Genomic DNA, 22,083 nt, shown 5'->3' on the forward strand with positions numbered 1-22,083 from the left:
TGATAAACTCGAGGTTAAATTGACCGAAGACACCAGTTAACTCAAACTTTTGGATTAACTTGAAATGCCTGATTCAAGTCACGAGGATTGAGGTCTTTGCCAAGACTTCATTATCCCGAGTTTGGATGCATTTAGGAATATTTGGTTCTCTCTAAAAGCCTAACATCTTTCCAGTTCTATCATCTAGAATACAAAGGGCCCCTGGGAATTTAGTTGTGAGCCCTATACTTGCCCATTTCTGGAAGACCAGAGGCAAAGCACAAAACTGGAACCCAAGGTACCAGACAACCAAACTGTTTTCTTTGGTGCCAAATAAAAGGAAAAGGAAAGTGAACATTTTTCCCTGGCCCATTCCACAGGGTCCTGCACTGTAACTGCTAATATACCATGTTTGCTGGTACATAAAAAATCCATTCAGTATTCTCCCTTTACCAAAAATTGCTCCACCTCACATCCTATGTTCCTGAAAGCCAGCCAGTAAGGAAACTTATTTTTATTTTTTGAGACAGAGTCTCACTCTGTCGCCTAGGCTGGAGTGCAGTGGTGCTATGTCAGCTCACTGCAACCTCCACCTTCTAGGTTCAAGCGATTCTCCTGCCTCAGCCTCCCGAGTAGCTGGGATTACAGGTGCCAGCCACCACACCTGGCTAATTTTTGTATTTTGGGGAGACAGGGTTTCACTATCTTGGCCAAGCTGGTCTCAAACTCCTGACCTCAGGTAATCTGCCCGCCTCTGCCTCCCAAAGTGTGGGATTACAGGCAAGAGCCACTTCGCCCCACCCTGGAAATTTAAATAATGGATAATGCCACCCCCTAGTAGCTGAGCTCTACAATACACTCCAACGCAGCGAAGTTCTGAGCTCACACAGATCCTTTTGGTTACTGTCTTAACCAAAATAACTAACTTGGGCCACAAAAGAGATGGAAAGCAAAGTCTGTATTGTTCCTATAAAATTTCAGACTTAAAACTTATTACTAACATGTAGACTCTACTATGCACAGATAGTCACTGATCCATTCCTTTTTTAAGCTATGTGATTTGTATATATTTTTAAGAGTTAGTAAACAACTGCATGTCCAGAACTCATAACTTCCTACTGGAGTTTGGTATACAGTGTATTGTATTTACATAAAAAACATTTTTCCCTACAACAGAGGTCAGCAAACTTCTGCACACTGCCTGTTTTTGTAAATAAAGTTTTATTGTAACACAGTGATGCATCTGCACTCATTGATTTATGTGTTGCCTATGTTGATTGGTTTATGTGCTGCCTGTGCTCATTGGTTTATGTGTTGTCTGTGTTCATTGGTTTATGTGTTGCCTGTGCTCATTAGTTTATGTGTTGCCTGCGCTCACTGGTTTAGGTGTTGCCTGCGCTCACTGGTTTATGTGTTGCCTGTGCTCGTTGGTTTATGTATTGCCTGTGGCTGCTTTTGTATTACAATGGCAGAGTTGAATAGCTGTGACAGAAGCCACCTGGCCTGCAAAGCCTGAAGATTTACTATCTGGCCTTTTACAGAAAAAGTTTTGACCCCTGTTCTACAAAATCACTGGCAAAACATGTATAATGAAAAATGCTTAGTCCCGCTGCCCCTGCAAATTCCTTATAAAACCAGAATGCATCTTTATATTTGCAAGTTTTATAAATTGGCAAGTAAGGCAAATGTCTTTCTCCCTTTCCTTGAAGGCATAGATTGTGTCTAGTTGGACTTGATGCTCTCTGGTCTAATTAGACATGAATCATTAATGATCTAATGTCTAATTGGAGTTGATGGCTACTATGTCACATAGTAGGTGCTCAGTAAATGAGAATGACTGAACACAAGCCACACTCACTCACTGGGAGGAGATGAAGAACTGCTCATATGTCACTCACAGACATGTTCCTTTCTGGCAGGATCTGAGACTGTTTTAATAGCCAATCCCTTAACCCCGGATTCTGATGAAAGGGAAGGTTCAAGCCATCCAATCACATGTCATTGCTAGTCACTTACTTCTCATCTTCTCCTTGGCTGCAGCAATCATGTAGTAAAAGATGTGGAATGTCCTCTCATCTCTGGCTTGGCGAATTGCCCGTGATTTTTCTAGCAGATCTGGTTTGGAGGGAGTTAGGGATTCTGGGGATACTGCGGGTGTTCCTCTGGTCTTCCACCTCCATCCCTGTCACACCCAATTCACACGGGATGACTTTCCAGTTCTGCCCCTGGGATCGGTAACATCTAACTTTGACCATCGCCCCTGTGGACAAATGGAACCACTGGGTGCTGCCAGCAGACTTCAGATGCAAAAAGAAGGGAGGGGAATAGAGTGAAAAGAAAAAGCATAAAAAGTCTCCAGGAAGATGGTAATGGTAATGAGATGTTCCCCTAACAGCCATCACCTGCAAATTTTCTTTAAAATGAGCTGTCTTCAGACATTACAGAATACAAATAATGACACCCTCTATGATCCTATGATTTATGATTCATTCCTATGTGAAACGATTGATATAAATTGTCTCACTGAAGCCTCACAAAGTATGCTAGGAAGTAAATACAACTATTATCGGTGTTTTCAATAAGGGGAAACTGAGGCTCAGAGGAGAGAAGTCCTTTCTCAAGATCATACAGCTAGCAAGTGGCAAAGCTGTCTTCCATGTTCTCTGTTCCAAGAGTGGGGTCTGATGGGACGGAGGGGAGAGAGACCGTAAACACGCCACACTGATTAATTTCAGGAGAGCTGCTCCGCCATGGGGGGTGGCAGGAAGGAGAGTAGAGGTGAGGGCAGGTGAGGCTGGCATGGAGATCACAGGGGCCAGGGTGATGGGAGAGGGCAGCTGGGAGGCTGGGCTACTGTACTGGGTGGATTTCCACAGCACTAAGCGTGATGGTGCGGGATGATGGGGCTAGATCAGCAGACCTTGTCTTCTTCAAGTCCTAAAGCCAGCTAGCAGTGCCTGGGCTACCACAGCCCATGTCCAATCTGGAAAGCACTGATTTTCAGACTTTCTCATGGTGTACACGGGTATACACACACACACACACACACACACACACGTTTGAGCCAGAGTCTCGCTCTGTCACCCAGGCTGGAGGGCAGTGTGTGATCTTGGCTCACTGCAACCTCTGCCTCCTGGGTTCAAGCGATTCTCCTGCCTCAGCCTCCTGAGTAGCTGGGACTATAGGTGCATGCCACCACGCCTGGCTAATTTTTGTATTTTAGTAGAGATGGGGTTTCACCCTGTTAGCCAGGCTGGTCTTGAACCCATGACCTAAAGTGATCTGCCTGCCTTGGCCTCCTAAAGTGCTAGGATTACAGGTGCATGCCACCATGCCTGGCTAATTTTTGTGTTTTTAGTAGACAGGGTTTCACTATATTGGCCAGGTGGTCTTGAACTCCTGATCTCAAGTGGTCTGCCCGCCTTGGCCTCCCAAAGTGCTGGGATTACTGGCGTGAGCCACTGTGCCTGGCTGAGATGTGTGTTTCTAAGGAGCTCCCAAGTGATGCTGATGCTGCTGGTTTGGAAACATACTCTGAGAACCACTGATCTAAAAGGAAGGCTGAGGACAGAAGGTCGGGGCTATGCCTGGGGCTTGCTCTAAACAAAGGAAATGGATTGCTGAGAGGTGTGTGCAGGGCTGCAGGACAAGAGGGCCCTGGCTCTGGACTTGACCGAAGCCTGGCAGCCCTCCCACCTGCAGGATGGGAATCCTGGCTGGTTTGGGCAGATTAAAGTAGAAACGTAGAAAACATTAAGTTAACACAATAGCCACCACCTATGAGATGCTCACTTTGGGCCCAGCACCATACCAAGGGCTGTGCATATTATTATGCATATTATTTCATTTAACCACTGCACCAGCTCCAGAAAGTAGGTGCAATCACCCCCATTTTACTGAGGCAAAACTGAGGCCCAGACAGCTTCAGTGATTTTCCCAAATCCCCACAGCTTAGACAAGTACAGTGGAGAGAAGGCCACTCCACAACACACCCTCTTATCCAGGGCACATAACGTGGACAAATGGGACCACTAAGTGCCGCTAGAGGACCTCAGGTGCAGAAAGAAGCTAAGTCAGCCCCCCAGGTCCTATTCATTGCCAAGCACGTGTTCCACAGGAAGCTGTGAACACGCGACACCCTTGAGCCCTAGGGCCGCCTGCAAAGCTCCTGAGGCTGATCAGTCACTGAACTCTAGACCTGGTTGTTCCCCCACATCCAGAAATTTCTAACTTGGCTCCACTTCACCACTCAGATTCATGAAAGAGACGCTCTACTTGTTCCTTGCGATATCAGCATTCTTCTGGGTAAACTCTGTTTTCATCAATTTCCTACCTAAGAAGTGGAGCCGATCACAGACCAACTCTTTAAGAGGACAACAGGTCCAGAATTTGGCCTCGGACAATGGCTGGATAAGGATGAAGTGAAGATCATACAACAGACACTACGTAGCCAGCCCTTACTCTGCACCTTGCATGCTGCCTAGAGCTTTATATGAGTTCATTCACTCTATTCTCACATTTCTATGAGGCAGGTACCATTCATTATCATCCCCATTTTGCTGATGAGGCACAGAGAGGTGGAGTAACCAACCCAAGGTCACTCAGCTAAGGGACAGGTCATTTGAGCATCACATGCAGGCTTAGGCTGCTTGTTTAGGGTTCAAACCAGGGGTCCGGTCCACACGTGTATAACCACTGCACCACAATGCCTGCTGTTAAGGGGAGATTTGTTCTGGAAGAAACCTAAGAGGCTGGAAAGACAGGGGTGGCTCTTGGACTCTCCCAGCCTCTGGGCAGGAGATTGGTAGGGGGCAGGGGTACCCGTTTGGCCCAGACTCAGGAAAAGGATACAGGTCTCAATGTTGGCTCCCACGATGTAACCCGTGACGTCGAAGTTGATGCGGATGAATTTGCCCTGCCAACAGGAAAACACAGTTCAGGCTTTGCTGCCCAGCTTCAGCCTTTAACCCCACGCTGTGGGCAAGCAGGAGGGAGATGTTACAGAGGACGTGGGGGTGGGGTGAGGAGATTCTTGCAAATGCTCAGAACCCCACAGGTCAACTTGTCAGGCGGAAGCAACATCTGATCAGCTGAAACCACCCCAGGCCTGACAGCAACAGAATGTGTAAAACATGTTCACAGATCAATTTCATTTGGCTCTTGCAATGACCATAGTCCATCATGGCTATCCCCATTTAAAAAATTTTATTTATTTATTAGAGACAAGGTCCTGCTCTGACACCCAGGCTGGAGTGCAGTGGTGCAATGACAGCTCACTGTAACCTTGAACTCCAGGGCTCAAGCAATCCGCTTTTCCCCATGACCTCACCCTCCCAAGCAGCTAGGACTACAGGCATGCACCACCATACCTGGCTGATTTTTAAATTTTTTTGTAGAGATAAGATCTCACTACGTTGCCCAGGTTGGCCTCAGACTCCTGCACTCAAGCAATCCTCCCACCTCAGCCTCCCAAAGTGCTGGGATTACAGGAGTAAACTACCACACCCAGCCCACTATTCCCCTTTTAAAGCTGGGGAAACTAAGGCTAAAAGAGATCAAGTGACTTATCCAACGTGACATTGCTCCTGAGAGGTAGGGCCCTAAGCAGAAAGAAGGTTTTTCCATATTCAGGGGCTGGCGGGCTCCCTCCCCAGGCCCCATCCTGCTCCAAAACATGCTGCACCCACATCATCCAACTATGGATTAAACCTTTTCTGTGGGACAGGTGAGTATGCATTGGCCACACTGCCCAAGCAGGCAATGTGTAGGATGTCCTTTGGGCAGGAATGGCTCATGTCCCTGACCCTAGAGGCTTAACAAGTATCTCCAAAGATGGCCCTATCTACCTGTCTCAGCTAAGCCATGAAACCAAGGATGGAACCCAATCCTCCATCTGTTGGCATCAACCCTTTGCCTGTTTCCTCAGTAGGCGAGACAGGATTTCATCCTTTCCCCATCACGACATAACATGGTGGGAAGTGTTGGCGTGTGTGGACACAATCCCCTAGGCTTGCTCAGTCCTTGACAAAACCTTCAAACTTTCCCCACTGGGAAACATGCAGTAGAGTGATTTGGGATGACCATATCCCAAATGGAGCCAGGGAGAGCCAGCTGGTCACAGGCAAGGCCCAGGCACCTTCTTCACTCTCCTTCCCAAGATGGCAGGGACGCCAGTGAGTGGAGGATGTTTATAGGGATTTGTCTTGCACGTGCTTCCATTTATGACGGGCTAGAAACATTGCACAGAATTGGAACATGCAAACGCAGTGCTTCTCAGTGGAGGCAGCACATCTGCTATGGAGATTTTGGAAATCGGTGGAAGCCATTATTTGGCTTGTCACATGATGGTGGGGGCCACTGCTGTTAGTGAACAGTGGGGCCAAGGATACTTTGGGAGTTCTGCAATGACCTGGAGTCTCTGATGCCAATCCTTGTCTATATCCCTTATGACTCTTCCAGTGTCTCACCTGACACTCATGGAGGTAAAAATCTGTTTGTAATTAGCCAGGCTTAGAACCTAACCTTTATGTCTTTAGATTTTTATGCCTTTTTTTTTTTTTTTTTGAGACAGAGTCTCACTGTGTCGCCCAGGTTGGAGTGCAGTGGTGTGACTTTGGCTCACTGCAACCTCCATCTCCCCGGGTTCAAGCGATTCTCCCACCTCAGCCTCCTGAGTAGCTGGGAATACAGGTGTATGTCACCGTGCCCAGCTAATTTTTGTGTTTTTAGTAGAGACAGGGTTTCACCATGTTGGCCAGGCTGGTCTCAAACTCCTGACCTCAGGTGATCTTCCCAACTCAGCCTCCCAAAGTGCTGGGTTTACAGGTGTGAGCCACTCTGTGCCCGGCCTAGATTTTCATGCTTTTAAATAAAAGCATTAACAAGTGTTTAAAATGTTGTTCTAATACAAGAATATCCCATCTGTGTGACTCTAGAGAAGATTGTTCTTTGGTTCAGCACTTCACTGAGAGTCAGTTGCCATTCTGGAAAATCTCATGCCAACATCATCAGTGCCTGAACTTGACCCTTTTCCTTGTATTTGTAGCTGTCGCAGTGGATAGACCTACGTATCTGTCTCTTACTGTGTCTTCTGTTGGTGTGGCCTGGCCCAAGCATTGATATGCTGAAATGCACTTTATTTTATTTATTTATTTATTTTTGTAGAGATGGAGTTTCTCCATGTTGCCCAGGCTGGTCTCAAACTCTTGAGCTCAAGTGATCTGCCCACCTCAGTCTCCCAAAGTACTGGGATTACAGGCATGAGCCACCTCGCCTGGCCTGAAATGCACACTTTTATTATGAATTGTCTTATGTTATTTCTTCATATTCCAGTTAGGGCATTATGCTGATATGTATTCATCTAATACATGTAGGAGGTGATACTATCTATGATTCTAATTTTGGGCGAGGAAAGGAGACATTATGTAATTTTGTTTGTTACTAAAACGGGCCTTGGGGATGGCAGGGTCAGGGACCACCATGTGAATATGCTCAGCAGAGCAGAGTTTTCTGGAAAGAGTCTTTCACAGGGCACCATCTCAGTGAGCAACAGTTCAGAGACCCCCTTTCTCCTGGAATGCAGAGGCAATTTTTCCTTCATCTTTTCTCACTAAAATATCTTTCTGACCCTCCTACAGAGACAACTGCTTCTTTTGTACAATAAAACCATTGTTGTCTATATCATCAACCACCCACTTTCAGAGTTCCCCTGCCCCTGTTGGGCTCAGGCAAAAACCTTTTGCTTTGGAGCCTGGGGGAGCGTGCGTGAGAAGGTAGTACCCCCTGCCTCACTTACTGTCTGTTCTTCAATTGGAAGAACCAGCTTCATGAAGGCTGGAACCATATCTGAACTATTCATTGCAATCCTGTGAGACTCGCTCAGTGCCTGGTATACAGTAGGCACTTAATAAAAACAGCAAATGAGAAAAAAACAGAGAATGGTGGTACATGTAAAAGTACCTACCAGAGTAATCGTATACAGTAGGTACTTACTAAGTATTTCTTGGAGGAGGTGTGTGCCTGGTACATAGTTGGCACTCAATTCATGTTTTGTTACATAAAATGGTATTGGATATAAGGGTCTAGCATATACCAGGTGCTCAATAAATAATTTTTTAAATTTTATTTTAATAATAGAGATGGGATCTCGCTTTGTTGCCCAGGCTGATCTAGAACCCCTGGGCTCAAGTGGTCCTCTCACCTCAGCCTCCCAAAGTGCTGGGATTACAGGTGTGAGCCACCGCACCAGGCCAATCAATATTTGTTGAGTGAATAGTGAATAAATGAATGAATGAATGAGAGAGTGAGAGGCAGGAGCCCTTGCAAGATTGTGAGGTACAGCCCATCTCTCCAGGGTCAGACGCCCCTCCTACCTCTGCACGCAAACACTCTGCAGCCCCAGGCAGGAGATGACACCAAAGCTTTTCTGGAAAACCCACCTGGCTTTGCTACTTACCAATCGTCAGGAGTTGTCGTTCTTGACTGTTTTGGCGTTGCCGAAAGCCTCCAGAATCGGGTTTGCTTGTAGAAGCTGCTTTTCCAGCTCTCCCTAAAATTCATTCACGTCTAGTTATTGGAGAAAGCAACCTAGGTCCTGACAGTTCTACCTTGGATGGATGTTGTCACAAAACTCTGCCCTTAACCCACAGGTTCTCTCCTATCTCCTACCTCCTCTTAGACCCTGATGCTAATGTTCAGATTTACAGAAGGATTTCAGAAGAGAAGCAATTGTCTGAGCTCTCTAATAGCTAGGACATCTGCTCCCTAGGAAGGTCACTTTTTTCAAGACTAGGGCCTGCTCATCTGTACAACATCACTGCCACTCAAAGCCACTGCAATCTCCAACTCCTGGGTTCAAATGACCCTCCCACCTCAGCTTCCTGAGTAGCTGGGATGACAGGCATGTGTCACTACACCTAGCTAATTTTTTGATTTTGTGGGGTCTTGCTAAGTTGCCCAGGATAGTCTTGCTTGAGTTGGATGGATGGATGGATGGATGGATGGGAATATGAACGGGATGATGGATGGGACTGAAGAAGGCAAGGTGAAAGAGATGACTCTTTCTTCCATCTGTAATCTTAAGGGAGAACTGATTGGAGGTGGGCACATTCCTCAGATTCTATGCCCAACTCCAGTCAGTTCTCTCTCTCTTCCCTCGGATTATAGATGGATGTTTGGGTGGCCTGGTTGAACGAAATCCTCCAGACAAAAGGCCTAAAGACTAGTCAACTCTGGGGTTTCAATTCTGGTGTGTTTATATAATGGCACATTTGAAAATAGGCAGGCCGGGTGCAGTGGCTCATGCCTGTAATCTCACCACTTTGGGAGGCCAAGGAGGGTGGATCACTTGAGTTCAGGAGTTCCAGACCAGCCTGGCAAACATGGTGAAATCCCACCTCCACTAAAAATACAAAAATTAGCTGGGTGTCATGGCACATGCTTGTAACCCCAGCTACTCAGAAGGCTGAGGCAGGAAAATTGCTTGAACTCGGGAGGCGGAGGTTGCAGTGAGCTGAGATCGCACCACTGCACACCAGGCTGGGCGACAGAGCGAGATTCTGTTTCAAAAACAAATAAAAAATAAATACATAAATAAAACAGGCAGCCATTGAAAAGAACCAGGCAGAGCTTTATGGATGGACACAGAAAAATAGCCAAAATACATTGAGCTAAAAATAAAAGATGAGGTAGCATAGTGTTATACCTTTTGTGTTTTAAAAAGACAGATATATAGGCAGGATGCAGTGGTTCATGCCTGTAATCCCAACACTTTGGGAGGCTGAGATGGGAGGATCACTTGAGGCCAGGAGTTCCAGACCAGCCTGGACAACATAGCAAGACCCAGTCTCTATGAAAAAAAAATTTTTTTAATTAGCTATGTGTGATGGATGTACCCCTTGTCCCAGCTACTTGGGAGGCTGAGACAGTAGATCCCTTGAGCCAAGGAGTTCCAGGTTGCAGTGAGCTGTGATTACACCACTGCACTCCAGCCTGGGCAATGGAGTGAGACCCTATCTCTAAAAACAGACCTGAGATGGTCGTGGTGGCTCACACCTATAATCCCAGATCTTTGGAAGGCTGAGGCAGGCAGATCACTTGAGGTCAGGAGTTCAAGACCAGCCTGGCCAACATGGTGAAACCCCGTCTCTACTAAAAATATAAAAATTAGCCGGGCATGGTGGCAGGCACCTGTAATCCAAGGTACTCCGGAGGCTGAGGCAGGAGAATTGCTTAAACCCAGGAAGTGGAGGTTGCAGTGAGCTGAGATCATGCCACTACATTCCAGCCTGGGCAACAGAGCGAGACTCCAAAAACAAAACAAAACAAACAAACAAACAAAAACCAACAAACAGGCCTGAGCCTGAAGTACTGAGAAAAGGGACAGAAGGAAGACCTGCTTTCACTGATTCTACTTCTGTCCGGGTTATGTTTGTGCTTTGAACACATACAACCTTTTCCTCATCCCACCAAAAATGCTCAATAGAAAAAGAGTCGGTATTGTTCTTCAGGAAACCATCACAACCACAAAGCTTAAAAAAGACAGAAAAGAAAGAGCCACCGCATTACGATCCCACTAACAGCTCTGATCTCCCGAGCACTCACTTCACTGCAGGCGTATGCTGAACTCCTTCTGTGTTGAAGTGACCCACTGAATTCTCTCAGCAGCCCGTGGGGTGGCTCTGGCATTGCCTCCATTTTACAAATAAGGAGAGTGAGGTTCAGAAGTGAGGCAACTTGCCCAAGGTCACTGGGGTGGGTTGAACTGTGACTCCCAAAAGATATGTTCACTCAGAACCTCAGACTGCAATGTTATTGACTAATCAATTGATTGAGATGGGGTCTCACTTTGTCGCCCAGGCGGGTGTACAGTGGTGTGATCTCAGCTCACTGCAACCTCAACCTGCCAGGCTCAAGCAATCCTCCCTCTTCGGCCTCCCCTGTAGCTGGGACTATAGGCACATGCCAGCATGCCCAGCTAATTTTTGTATTTTTTGTAGAGATTGGGTCTTGCTATGTTGCCCAGGCTGGTTTTACACTCCTGGGCTCAAGTGACCCACCTGCCTCGGCCTCCCAAAGTGCTGGGATTACAGGCGTGAGCCACTGTATCCCACCTGTGATTTTATTTAGAATAAGGGTCTTGCAGATGTAATTAAGAGAAGGATGTTGAGATGAGGTCATCCTGGCTTGGAGTGAGACCTAAATCAATGGTGTCCCTATTTATAAGAGAAAGGAGCCCGGGCGTGGTGGCTTACACCTGTAATCCCAGCACTTTGGGAGTCTGAGGTGGGTGGATCACCTGAGGTCAGGAGTTCGAAACCAGCCTGGGCAACATGGTGAAACCCATCTCTACTAAAAATACAAAAAATCAGCCAGGCATGGTGGCAGGCACCTGTAATCCCAGCTACTCGGGAGGCTAAGGCAGGAGAATCACTTGAACCCAGGAGATGGAGGTTGCAGTGAGTTGAGATTGCGCTACTGCACTCCAGCCTGGGCAACAGAGCAAGTCCCCATCTCAAAGAAAAAAAAAAAAACAGAAAAAAACAATCAAACTTTAATCTTTCCATTATACTCTGGAGACAGACAGACATCTGTGTCTTTAGCTTCCACTTAGCGGGAGAAATTCACTCCAGGACAGAGCAAAATGGGAAACCAGTTTAATTTTTTTTTTTTTTTTCTGAGATGGAGTCTCGCTTTATCACCCAGGCTGGAGTGCAGTGGCTCGATCTTGGCTCACTGCAACCTCTGCCTCCTGGTTTCAAGCAATTCTTCCACCTCAGACCCCCAAGTAGCTGGGACTACAGGTGCGTGCCACCACGCCCGGCTAATTTTTGTATTTTTTGTAGAGATGGTGTTTCACCATGTTGGACAGGCTGGTCTTGAACTCCTGACCTCAGGTGATCTGCCCGCCTCAGCCTCCCAAAGTACTTAAAAGTGATTTTTTAAAAGAGGCTGAAGGATAGAAGAACCAGGTATCCTGTGATTGGAACCCAGGCAGAGAGAACCTCCTGGGACTAGCCCAGACAACCTCCACTATCTTAAGGAAAGATTTTGAGATGGACAGACAGATGGGCTATGTTGATCCACTCCTTCGGGGAGAGAGGCAGGCTTTCCTGGCAGCCTTGTGAATCCTAGGCCCAGAGCAGAAGAGATTTATGGGCTCAGATGCTCACAGGCCTCCCAGGAGAGGGAGCGGGCTCCAGGAGAAGGCCTGGGAGCTGCCAGCGAGGCTACAAACTGGGGGCTGCTGGGAGACCTCTGGCCTGACGTTCCCATCGGAAACATACCACTTCCAGGCGTGCGAAGCTTGCAGGGTGCTGGTTACGAGCAGAAGGACTCCATCTGGGTGCTGTCTGCCAACCCATGTGGAGCACAGGGAACTCTGAGATCCTGGAACTTTTTATCTGATTCCTTCCCCAAGCCTGAGCTTGTGTTGGACTCAAAAGCAGTGTTTTCTGCCATACAAAGCAGTTTCACTCTTTCCTTGCTTTGCAAAGCCGATTTCTTCTGCCCAGCGCACCCACCACCACCTCTCCTCTGGCCTAATCCATTCTCTCTCTCTCTTTTTCTTCCATTGAGGTAAAATTTACACTACATAAAATGAACCATTTTAAAGTGAATATGCAGTAGCTTATGCCTGTAATCCTAGCACTTTGGGAGGCCGAGGCAGCTGGATCTCCTAAAGTCAGGAGTTTGAGACCAACATGGCAAAACCCCGTCTCTACCAAAAATACAAAAATTAGCTGGGCGCGGTGGTACACACCTGTAATCCCAGCTAATCAGGAGGCTGAGGCAGGAGAATCGCATGAACCGGGGAGGTGGAGGTTGCAGTGAGCTGAGATCGTGCCACTGCATTCCAGCCTGAGTGACAGAGGGAGACTCCATCTCAAAAAATAGTAACGAAAATAAAAAAGTAAATAAAGTGCATAATTCAGGGGCATTTAGTACATTCACAATGTTACATAACTACCACCTTTATCTAGTTCTAAAATAGTCTGTCACCCCCAAATGAAAACCTCTACCCATTAAGCAGTCACTCCCCCATAAGCCCTGGCAACCACCAATTTGCTTTCTGTCTCTGTGGACTTACCTATTCTAGATATTTTTGCATAAATGGGATTATAACATGTGGCCTTTCGTGTCTGACTTCTTTCACTTGGCATGTGGTTGAAGTTCATCCATATTGTAGCAGGTCCCAGACTTCATGCCTATTTGTGGCTGAGTCATATCACATTGTATGGATAGATCATATTTTGCTTATCCATTCAACAATTGACAGACGTTTGAGTTCTTTCCACCTTTTGGCTATTCTGCATAGTGCTGCTATGAACATTCCTGTACAAGCTTTAGTTTGAGTACCTTTTCAGTTCTCTGGGTATATAACCTAATCTGTATTTGAAACATCATCTTGGGAGTCAACTCTTCCATGACACCGTCTCTAACTCTGCACTTTTCTAGAGCTGAGTTGGAGACCGTTCCACTTGATCTCCTACCTGCATGATGGCCATGGACAGTAGTGCATGTTGAAGACTGCATAACTCTATGGAGAAACTATTTGCATTGTTCATTGTAGATGTGTGTATTTATTGTAATAATCTTTCAGCAGATGGAGGAAAAGTGCTTTGAGAAAAATTAGAGTGCCTTTCTCTAATTCTATAAATGTGAGTGTCACGTGGCCTAGTGGCTCCCATGGTCCACAGGTTCTCTCCATTTTAGTAATTATCGTCATTGTGATCCTAACTTAACAAATGTCTCAAAACATTTTGGTGGAAAAAGGTACAGATGATATGGAATGATAACAGGCCATCTATCCATGATATGGCATTCAGAGTTTTTCTTGTTTTTCTTTTCCATATTGGGAACAATTATGGACTTTACATTATTCATAATATCCAAAAAATAGAAACAACCTAATGTTCATCAATGGGTAAATGGATAAACAAAATGTGGTCTACCCAGACAGTGGGATAGTATTCAGCCGTGAAAAGAAAGGATGTTATGGCCGGGCGCCATGGCTCATGCCTGAAATTCCAGCACTTTGGGAAGCTGAGGCAGGTGGATTGCTTGAGCCCAGGAGTCTGAAACCAGCCTGGGCAACATGGTGAAACCCTGTCTCTACAAAAAAAAATGCAAACATTAGCCGGGCATAGTGGTACATCCCTGTGGTCTCAGCTACTCAAGAGGCTGAGGTGGGACAATGGCTTGAGCCCAGGAGATGGAGGTTGTAGTAAGCCAAGATTGCGCCATGGTACTCCAGCTGGGGTGATAGAGACAGACCCTGTCTTAAAAAATATATAAATAGTACGAATCCATGATACAACGTGGATGAACCCTGACAACATTATACTAAGTGAAAGAAGCTAGCCGGCTGGGCGCGGTGGCTCACACCTGTAATCCCAGCACTTTGGGAGGCTGAGGTGGGCAGATCACGAGGTCAGGAGTTCAAGACCAGCCTGGCCAATATAGTGAAACCCCGTCTCTACTAAAAATGCAAAAATTAGCCAGGTATGGTGGCACGTGCCTATAGTCCCAGCTACTCGGGAGGCTGAGGCAGGAGAATCACTTGAACCCAGGAGGCAGAGGTTGTGGTGAGCTGAGACCGCACCACTGCACTCCAGCCTGGGCGACAGAGCAAGACTCTGTCTCAAAAAAAAAAAAAAAAAAGAAGCCAGCCACAAAAGGTCACATATGATTCCATTTATATGAAATGTCCAGAATAGGCAAATCCATAGAGACAGAAAGTAGATTTGTGAATTTGTGGCTGCCAGGAGCTGCGGGTAGGAATATGGATTGACAAAAAATGTGCACAAGATATCTTTGGGGGATGATAGAAATATAAAATTATATTGCAGCGATGGCTGCATAACCATGTAAACTACTAGTGAATTTAGACAGTTATGCAGACATAGCTGCAATGTAATTTAGGTGTGAATTGTATCCTTAAAAGGAATTTATTTAAATTATACTGCATAAAGCTTTCTTAAAAAGATGTTCATTTTATACCACCTCTGAATCGTTATAAATCTGACTTCTTCCACTTCACGCAGGTCTATTAGGTTTCCAACAATTACAAAATTGTTTGTTTTTAATGCTTTTCCCATGAACCAATGAGCTCCTGAAGGTCAAGGGCTGTGCCTGATCCCGGGTACAAGGAACAATGCCTGACACACAGTAGGTGCTCAGGAAATGCTTGTTACTTTGAATTGCTCTCTGGCTCAGAGAGGCAACCGAGGTAGAAGCAATGGAAAATGCATATTCACGTGTTCACATATTCACTCAACAAACGAGTCCTGAGCCAGGTACTGAAAGCACAAAAGTCAATAAGATCTGCTTTTTTTTTCTTTTCTTTTTTAAGAGATGAGGTGTCACTCTGATGCCCAGGCTGGAGTGCAGTAGCACGATCATAGCTCACTGCAGTCTGGAACTCCTGGGCTAACAGATCCTCCCATCTCAGCCTCCTGAGCAGCTGGGACTACAGGTGTATGCCACTACGCCTGGCTAATGGTTTTTTTTTTTTTTCATTTTTTTTTTTGTAGAGACGGGGCCTTACTATATTACCCAGGCTGGTCTCAAACTCCTGGCCTCAAGTGATCCTTTCGCCTTCGCCTCCCAAGTAACTGAAATTACAGGCTCAAGCCAATGCACCGGGCTTCATGACTTGCTTATCCTTGCTTTTGAGAAGTTCATGACCCAGGGTGGGGGTCAGATGGGCAAAGAAATGACTGTAAGAGATGAGCGATGCTATGATGGATGTGAACCCCAGTGCTATAGACGTGAAGTTTTTTGTTTGTTTGTTTTTTTGACACCATCTGAGCAAGACAGGAAGCCTTCACGGCAGAGGTGACCACTGAACAGCATTAAGAAAAATGTGAAAGAATCTCCTGGGGAGAGGTCGAGGCAGAGCATCCCAAGCAGAGGGCCTGGGACAGAAGCTCCGAAGTGGGCAGGGACACAGTACCGAGCCTTCGTGGAGGCTGGGAAGGCTGGAGCTGGGGGTGGCCGCCATCATCAGGACCCGCCTGGGGCTGAGCTTCCCAGCCCAGATCCCTGGGGCTCATGTCACCTCACACCCCATCCTTAAACGTGCCTCTCTCCCTTCCTCCTCCCCAGACTCCCCACCCAGCCTTGGATGTGCAAGGCCCCAGGCACGTTTCCTGAGAAGATAAAGGGCTTCAGCGGTTCCCCCCACGCTGTGGGCCTGAGGACTCCCAGGAGGTACCCAGCTCCCCACAGACCAGCTATTTCGGCCCAAGCCCAAACACAAGCTGGTGGATTCTGGCTGGGGAGCCAGAGCACTGCAGGCTGACCATAAAAGGAGAAAACCCAGCGGGGACTGAGCACAGACCCAGGCTCCCTGCGTCTGCCCTTCTTTCTGGTAACAGGCTGCTGGGGGATCCAGTGACAGGTAATCAAAATCCGTCTCTGCAGGGCCATCAATACCCCTGGGCTAGTAAAGAAGAAAGGTCTCAGCCTCCATTACCTGTAGAAAAGTGGCTCTCTACCTAATGCCCCGCATGGAGGCAGATGCCAGATGTTCTGGATCTTCTGTGATGTGACTGTGAACATTGCCGCTGCATGGCCCTTGACGGTGGGTCCTCGGTAGCTGACTGCTAATGCCTGTTGAACTTGTCCTGTCCATGTACTGTGTCCCTACACACTGACCAAATTACCCTTTTAACAACTGGAGTAGGCACAGTCATCATCCTCACGGGACAAATGAGGAAACTGAGGCACAAAGTAATAGCCGGGACAGAGCAGGGAGTTGAACCCAGCTCCAGAGCCCATGCCCTAAGCCACTCTGTAAGTGAGGGCCCTTCTCTTTCTCCAGCCTTCATCTCCCCACTCTACTCTCTTGGCAGAGTTGGTTAGGATGAGATGCTGAGTAAGAAGAGATACTTTCAGAGCCTGTGCTGCAACCCAACAGGTATTTTCCAAACCTACAGGAAGCCCTGGTATTTTAAAAGCAGAATTGGGCTAGGCATAGGAGCTCATGCCTGTAATCCCAGTGCTTTGGGAGGTGGAGGCAGAAGGATTGCTTGAGGCGAGGAGTTTGAGATTCAAAGTGAGACCCCTATCTCTATGAAAAAAAAAATTGTTTTTTAATTAGCTGGGCATGGAGGTGTGTGCCTGTAGCCCCAGCTATTTGGAAGGCTGAGGCAGGAAAATTGCTTGAGCCTAGGAGTTCGAGGTTACAGGGAGCTATTATTGTGCCACTGCACTCTAGCTTGGGTAACAGAGTGAAACTCTGTCTCTAAAAAAATAAAATAAATAAAAACATGAAAGCAGAACTGGCCAGTGAAGGGGTGTGGGAGACAGGAAAACCAACGCCCTCCCTCTTGGGCCTCCACTCCTACCTCCTACGTTCTCCCCCTTCTCTCTGCTCCAGCCCCAGCAGCCTCATAGAACCTATATCAAGTTCCCTAGTCAAGCCTACACTTCACCTTCCAAGGAGGCCTCCCCTGTCCTCCCAAGGCCCCCAGGACTACACTTCCTCACTCCCTGGACCTCCTCTTCTTAGCAGCTACTTGTGGGATGATTCAATTCATATTTACACATACGCACAGTAGGCTGTGTCTAGGGCAACATCTAATAATCAATATTGTTAGAATGACCGGGCGTGGTGGGTCATGTCTGTAATTCCAGCACTTTGGGAGGCCGAGGTGGGAGGACTGCTTGAGGCCAGGAGTTCGAGACCAGCCTGGGCAACATAATGAGACCCCATCTCTACAAAAAATCAAAAAATTAGCCAGGTGTGATGATCTGCACCTGTGGTCCCAGCCACTTGGGAGGCTGAGAGGGGAGGATCACCTGAGCCCAGGAGTTGGAGGCTGGAGTGAGCTATGAGTGTGCCACTCCACTCCAGCCTGGGCAACAGGGCAAGGCCTTGTCTCACAAAAAAATACTGTTGGATAAACAAGAGAATGGGGAGCCAGACTCCCCAGAGGCTGGAAGGACACCGAGGGAGGTGGCTGACACATGCAATTTAACAAGGATGGTGCTGGCCAGGCACTGTGGCTCATGCCTATAATCCCAGCACTGTGGGAAGCCAAGGTGGGTGGATCACTTGAGCTCAGGAGTTCAAGGCCAGCCTGAACAACATAGCAAAACCTCATCTCTACAAAAAATATAAAAATTAGCCAGTTGTACTGGTGCACGCCTGTATGCAGCTACTCTGGAGGCTGAGGTGGGAGGATCACCTGAGCCTGGAGAGGCTGAGGCTCAGGTGAGCAGAGATCACACCACTACACTCCAGCCTGGGCAACAGAGTGAGACTCTGTCTCAAAAAAGCCCAAAACAAACAAGGAAGGTGTTGCCAAGTGTCAGCTGGGGCTTTTCAAGTTCACTCCCTTAAGTATGTCCCTTTTTCAATTTAATATTTACTTTTTTTTTTTTTGAGACGGAGTTTTGCTGTTGTCGCCCAAGCTGGAGTGCAGTGGGGCAATCTCGGCTCACTGCAACCTCTGCCTCCCAGGTTCAAGCAATTCTCCTGCCTCGGCCTCCCAACTAGCTGGGATTATAGTCGCCCACCACCAAGCCTGGCTAAGTTTTTGTATTTTTAGTAGAGACGGGGTTTCACTACATTGGCCAGGCTGGTCTCGAACTCCTGACCTCAGATGATCTGCCTGCCTCTGCCTCCCAAAGTGCTGAGATTATAGGTGTGAACCACTGTGCCTGGCCAATATTTACTATTTTTTAAAAAATAAATCTCCTTTGCTGTCTCGCTCCCTGTAATGCACCATGCGTACCAAAAATAAAAATAAAAACGTGAACTTTTCATGATTAGTCAGAGCACCAAACAGATACTCCTAGCACCTCTGTAAAGACTGAGTCAGACAGAGCCATTCATTCCCACACACAGTCCCCTCTCATTCCCAACCAGGCCAGACACATAGCTGACAGCCACTGCAAAACCCACAAGAGACAGAGAAGCATTTGGCTGTACCCCTTCCTGGAGATATGTTTGTAGCAGCACTGCCTCTGCAGGGAAACAGCTGGGAATTACTTCTTGGCTCCACCCTATCACCTCTGCCCCCAGGGCCCATTTCCTCACCAGGGAAATCGACAAAAATCCATACCTTTCAAGGGCATGAAGATGATTAAAAGACACTGGATTCAGAAAGAGCTTAAAATTACCCATAGCACAGTTAAGAGCTTAGTAATTGCCATTAATATCATCTTTATCATCATCATCATCATCTAAAATAGTGATCTAGGGAAGAGGTTATAGACAGCAGTGATTCTGAATCGGCAGGACAGGATATTCAACCAAGGATATTTAACCCCTTTCTGATTACAAGGTGTCATGGTCTGAATGCTCATGTCTCCCTCAAATTCATATGCTGGAATCCTCACCCCTAAAGTGATGATATTAGGAGGTGGGGCCTTTGGGAGGTGATGAGATCATGGGGGTTCAATCCTCATGGGAGAGACTCAGAGAGCTAGCAGGTCCCTTCCACCACGTGAGACACAGCAAGAAGGCACTACTAGGCCATCACCAGACACCAAGCTTGATCCTGGACTTCCCAGCCTCCAGAACCGCGAGAAACAAATATCTGTTTAAAAGCCACCCAGTCTATGGTATTTTGATATAGCAGCCTTAACAGGCTAAGACACAAGGCCTATGCTAGTCCCTTAGCCTTCTGGGGGCCTCAGTTTCCTCTTCTGTTATATGGGGACAAGAATACTACACTATCTCTACCACACTACCTCGGAGGGAAGAGTAACATTCTGAGGGCAGCCAAGCTGGGTCCCCAGGTTTGACTTTCAGTTCTGGGGCCAAGTAGGTGTGCTGAGATTTCCTCATTGATCAAATGGGGAGGCTGCCACCCACCCTGTGTGGTGCTAGTGAGGGCCGAGCAATGTGGGATTGATGGAGCAGTGAACCCAGGTCCTGACCTATTGCAGGGGCCCTGAGGACATCAGTGCCCTTCCTCTCTCTGCCTCTACTGGGGAGCAGCCTCAGGGGAGTTGGGTGAGCAGAAACCAGCCCCCAGGGGACTGCCAATCTCAGGCAGAAGGATACAGCCGAGTGTGGGAACTTGCAAAGTGGAGAAAGTCGTTTGGACCACTCCACCCACAGAGTTGTCTTAAGCTTAGAGAGGACTTAGCCAAGAGCCCCAAGCTGATAAAGCCTGGCTGTTATTTCTTTTTATAATCCCCTGAGAGTGGCCATTTGTTGCTAATGAGGTGAGGACAAAACATTACTTGTGGCTATCTCGCACAGGGCAAGTGCAGAGGCTCAGAATGGAATCTTATCTGCTTTTCTGGCCCTCCTGCAACCCAGGGACCCGTGGAGGGATCCAAAGTGGTTCTTGTCTAGAGGGCTTTAATGGTGCTTTTCTCCTATTCATCACGCTCATTTATTGAACTCAGCTCCAGCCTCCTAAGCTTTGAGCCATCAACACTCTGAGATGAAAGACAGTAGACAGCTTTCCATAGGATTGAGGGGGATCCCTGTAGTTGTCCGGTGTCACCGACTGACCAGCAGGGCTCCGGCTTTGGAGTCAGGATAATCCCAGTGTATATTTGGCTCTGACACTTAACAAATCTTCAGCAAGTTCTCCACTCCTCTGAGTCTGTTTTCCCAGCTGTAAAAGGGGGCTAATAATAGCTCTTGCGGCTAGCGTTGGATCACCCAATAAACCTTGTAAGCATATGCTGATGGCACACCACACAGGAATGCACGAGGAGGAGGAATACCATAGTTGCCATTTCATAAGCACCACCAAGATAAACATCATGGGAAAAATAGCAACTTTAGGCTGGGCACGGTGGCTCACGCCCATAATCCCAGCACTTTGGGAGGTCAAGGCAGGAGGATCACTTGAGGCCGGGAATGAGAAACCAGCCTGGGCAACACACTAAGACCTTATCTCTTAAAAAAAAAAAAAAAAAAAAATTGTTTTTTCACTAGGCACGGTGGGCTCACACCTGTAATCCCAGCACTTTGAGAAGCCTAGGCAGGTGGATCACTTGAGCTCAGGAGTTCAAGACCAGCCTGGGCAACATGGTGAAATCCCGTCACGACAAAAAATACAAAAATTAGCCAGGTGTGGTGGTACGTGGCTGTAGTCCCAGCTACTTGGGGGAGCTGAGGTGAGAAGATCGATCACTGGAGCCTAGGAGGTCAAGCCTGCAGTGAGCTGTGTTCTTGCCACTGCACTCTAGCCTGGGTGACAGTGAGAACCTGTCTCAAAAATAAAAAAGGCTGGGCACGGTGGCTCATGCCTGTAATCCCAGCACTTTGGAAGGCCAAGGTGGGTGGATCACCTGAGGTCAGGAGCTCAGGAGCACCTGAGGTCAGGAGTCTGGTCAACACAGTGAAACACCATCTCTACTAAAAGTACAAAAATTAGCTGGGCATGGTGGCGTGTGCCTGTAATCCCAGCTAGTCAGGAGGCTGAGGCAGGAGAATCACTTGAACCCAGGGGGTGGAGGTTGCAGTGAGCTGAGATCGTGCCATTGCACTCCAGCCTGGGTGACAGGGGTTAAACTCTGTCTCAAAACAAACAAACAAAAAACACTTTTTTTTTTTTTTAATTAGCTGAGCATGGTGGTGCATCTCTGTAGTCTCAGCTACTTGGGAAGCTGAGGCAGGATTGCTGAACCCAGGAGTTTGAGGTTGCAGTGAGTTATAATCGCACCATTACACTCCAGCCTGGGCAACAGAGCAAGACCCTGTCTCTAAAAAAAGCAAAAACAAAAACAATTTTATCAGCCTTCTTTACTTTATAATTTAATTTTTTTGATGACATATGCCTGCACCTTAATAGTTTCAGGGCTTAATTTTAAAATTCCTAAGCTGGTCCTGTCCACCTTGTAGGTTTGTGGTAAAGATTAACTGAGAATATTTCTGTAAAGCCCTGAGCTTTATAGGAAGCATATAATAAAAATCCATGATTATTATTATCGCTTCTCTGTAAAAGAAGGCATGAGAGAATTCCCATGAGAAGATAGCAGGCTGAGTGCATGCATTTAGCTCTCTTCCTTCCTAAACCTTACCAAAATAACAGTAAAAGACTTTACAAAAATACATGAACCAGTTTAGCCGGGCACGGTGGCTCATGCCTGGAATCCCAGCTCTTAGGAAGACACAGGTGTGAGGAA

At 47.1% G+C, this 22,083-nt stretch overlaps 2 protein-coding genes across 2 annotated transcripts in view; both read right to left on the reverse strand.

The window, feature by feature from the left end:
• The window catches only part of LOC129050716 (myosin-11-like), a 51,249-nt gene extending 42,690 nt beyond the window's left edge, over positions 1–8,559 (reverse strand). The window contains 3 exon segments of the mRNA XM_054533607.2: positions 1,996–2,094; positions 4,831–4,894; positions 8,435–8,559. Of these exon segments, the coding sequence (XP_054389582.1) occupies positions 1,996–2,026 (31 nt within the window). The 5' untranslated portion in view covers positions 2,027–2,094; positions 4,831–4,894; positions 8,435–8,559.
• The window catches only part of LOC129050719 (myosin-11-like), a 51,502-nt gene continuing 37,859 nt past the window's right edge, over positions 8,441–22,083 (reverse strand). Inside the window, exon 5 of the mRNA XM_054533621.2 lies at positions 8,441–8,527. Coding sequence (XP_054389596.2) covers positions 8,441–8,527 — 87 coding nt within the window. The remainder of the gene's footprint in view (positions 8,528–22,083) is intronic.

Source organism: Pongo abelii, chromosome 18, assembly GCF_028885655.2.
Source record: "Pongo abelii isolate AG06213 chromosome 18, NHGRI_mPonAbe1-v2.0_pri, whole genome shotgun sequence".
Lineage (NCBI taxonomy): Eukaryota > Metazoa > Chordata > Mammalia > Primates > Hominidae > Pongo > Pongo abelii.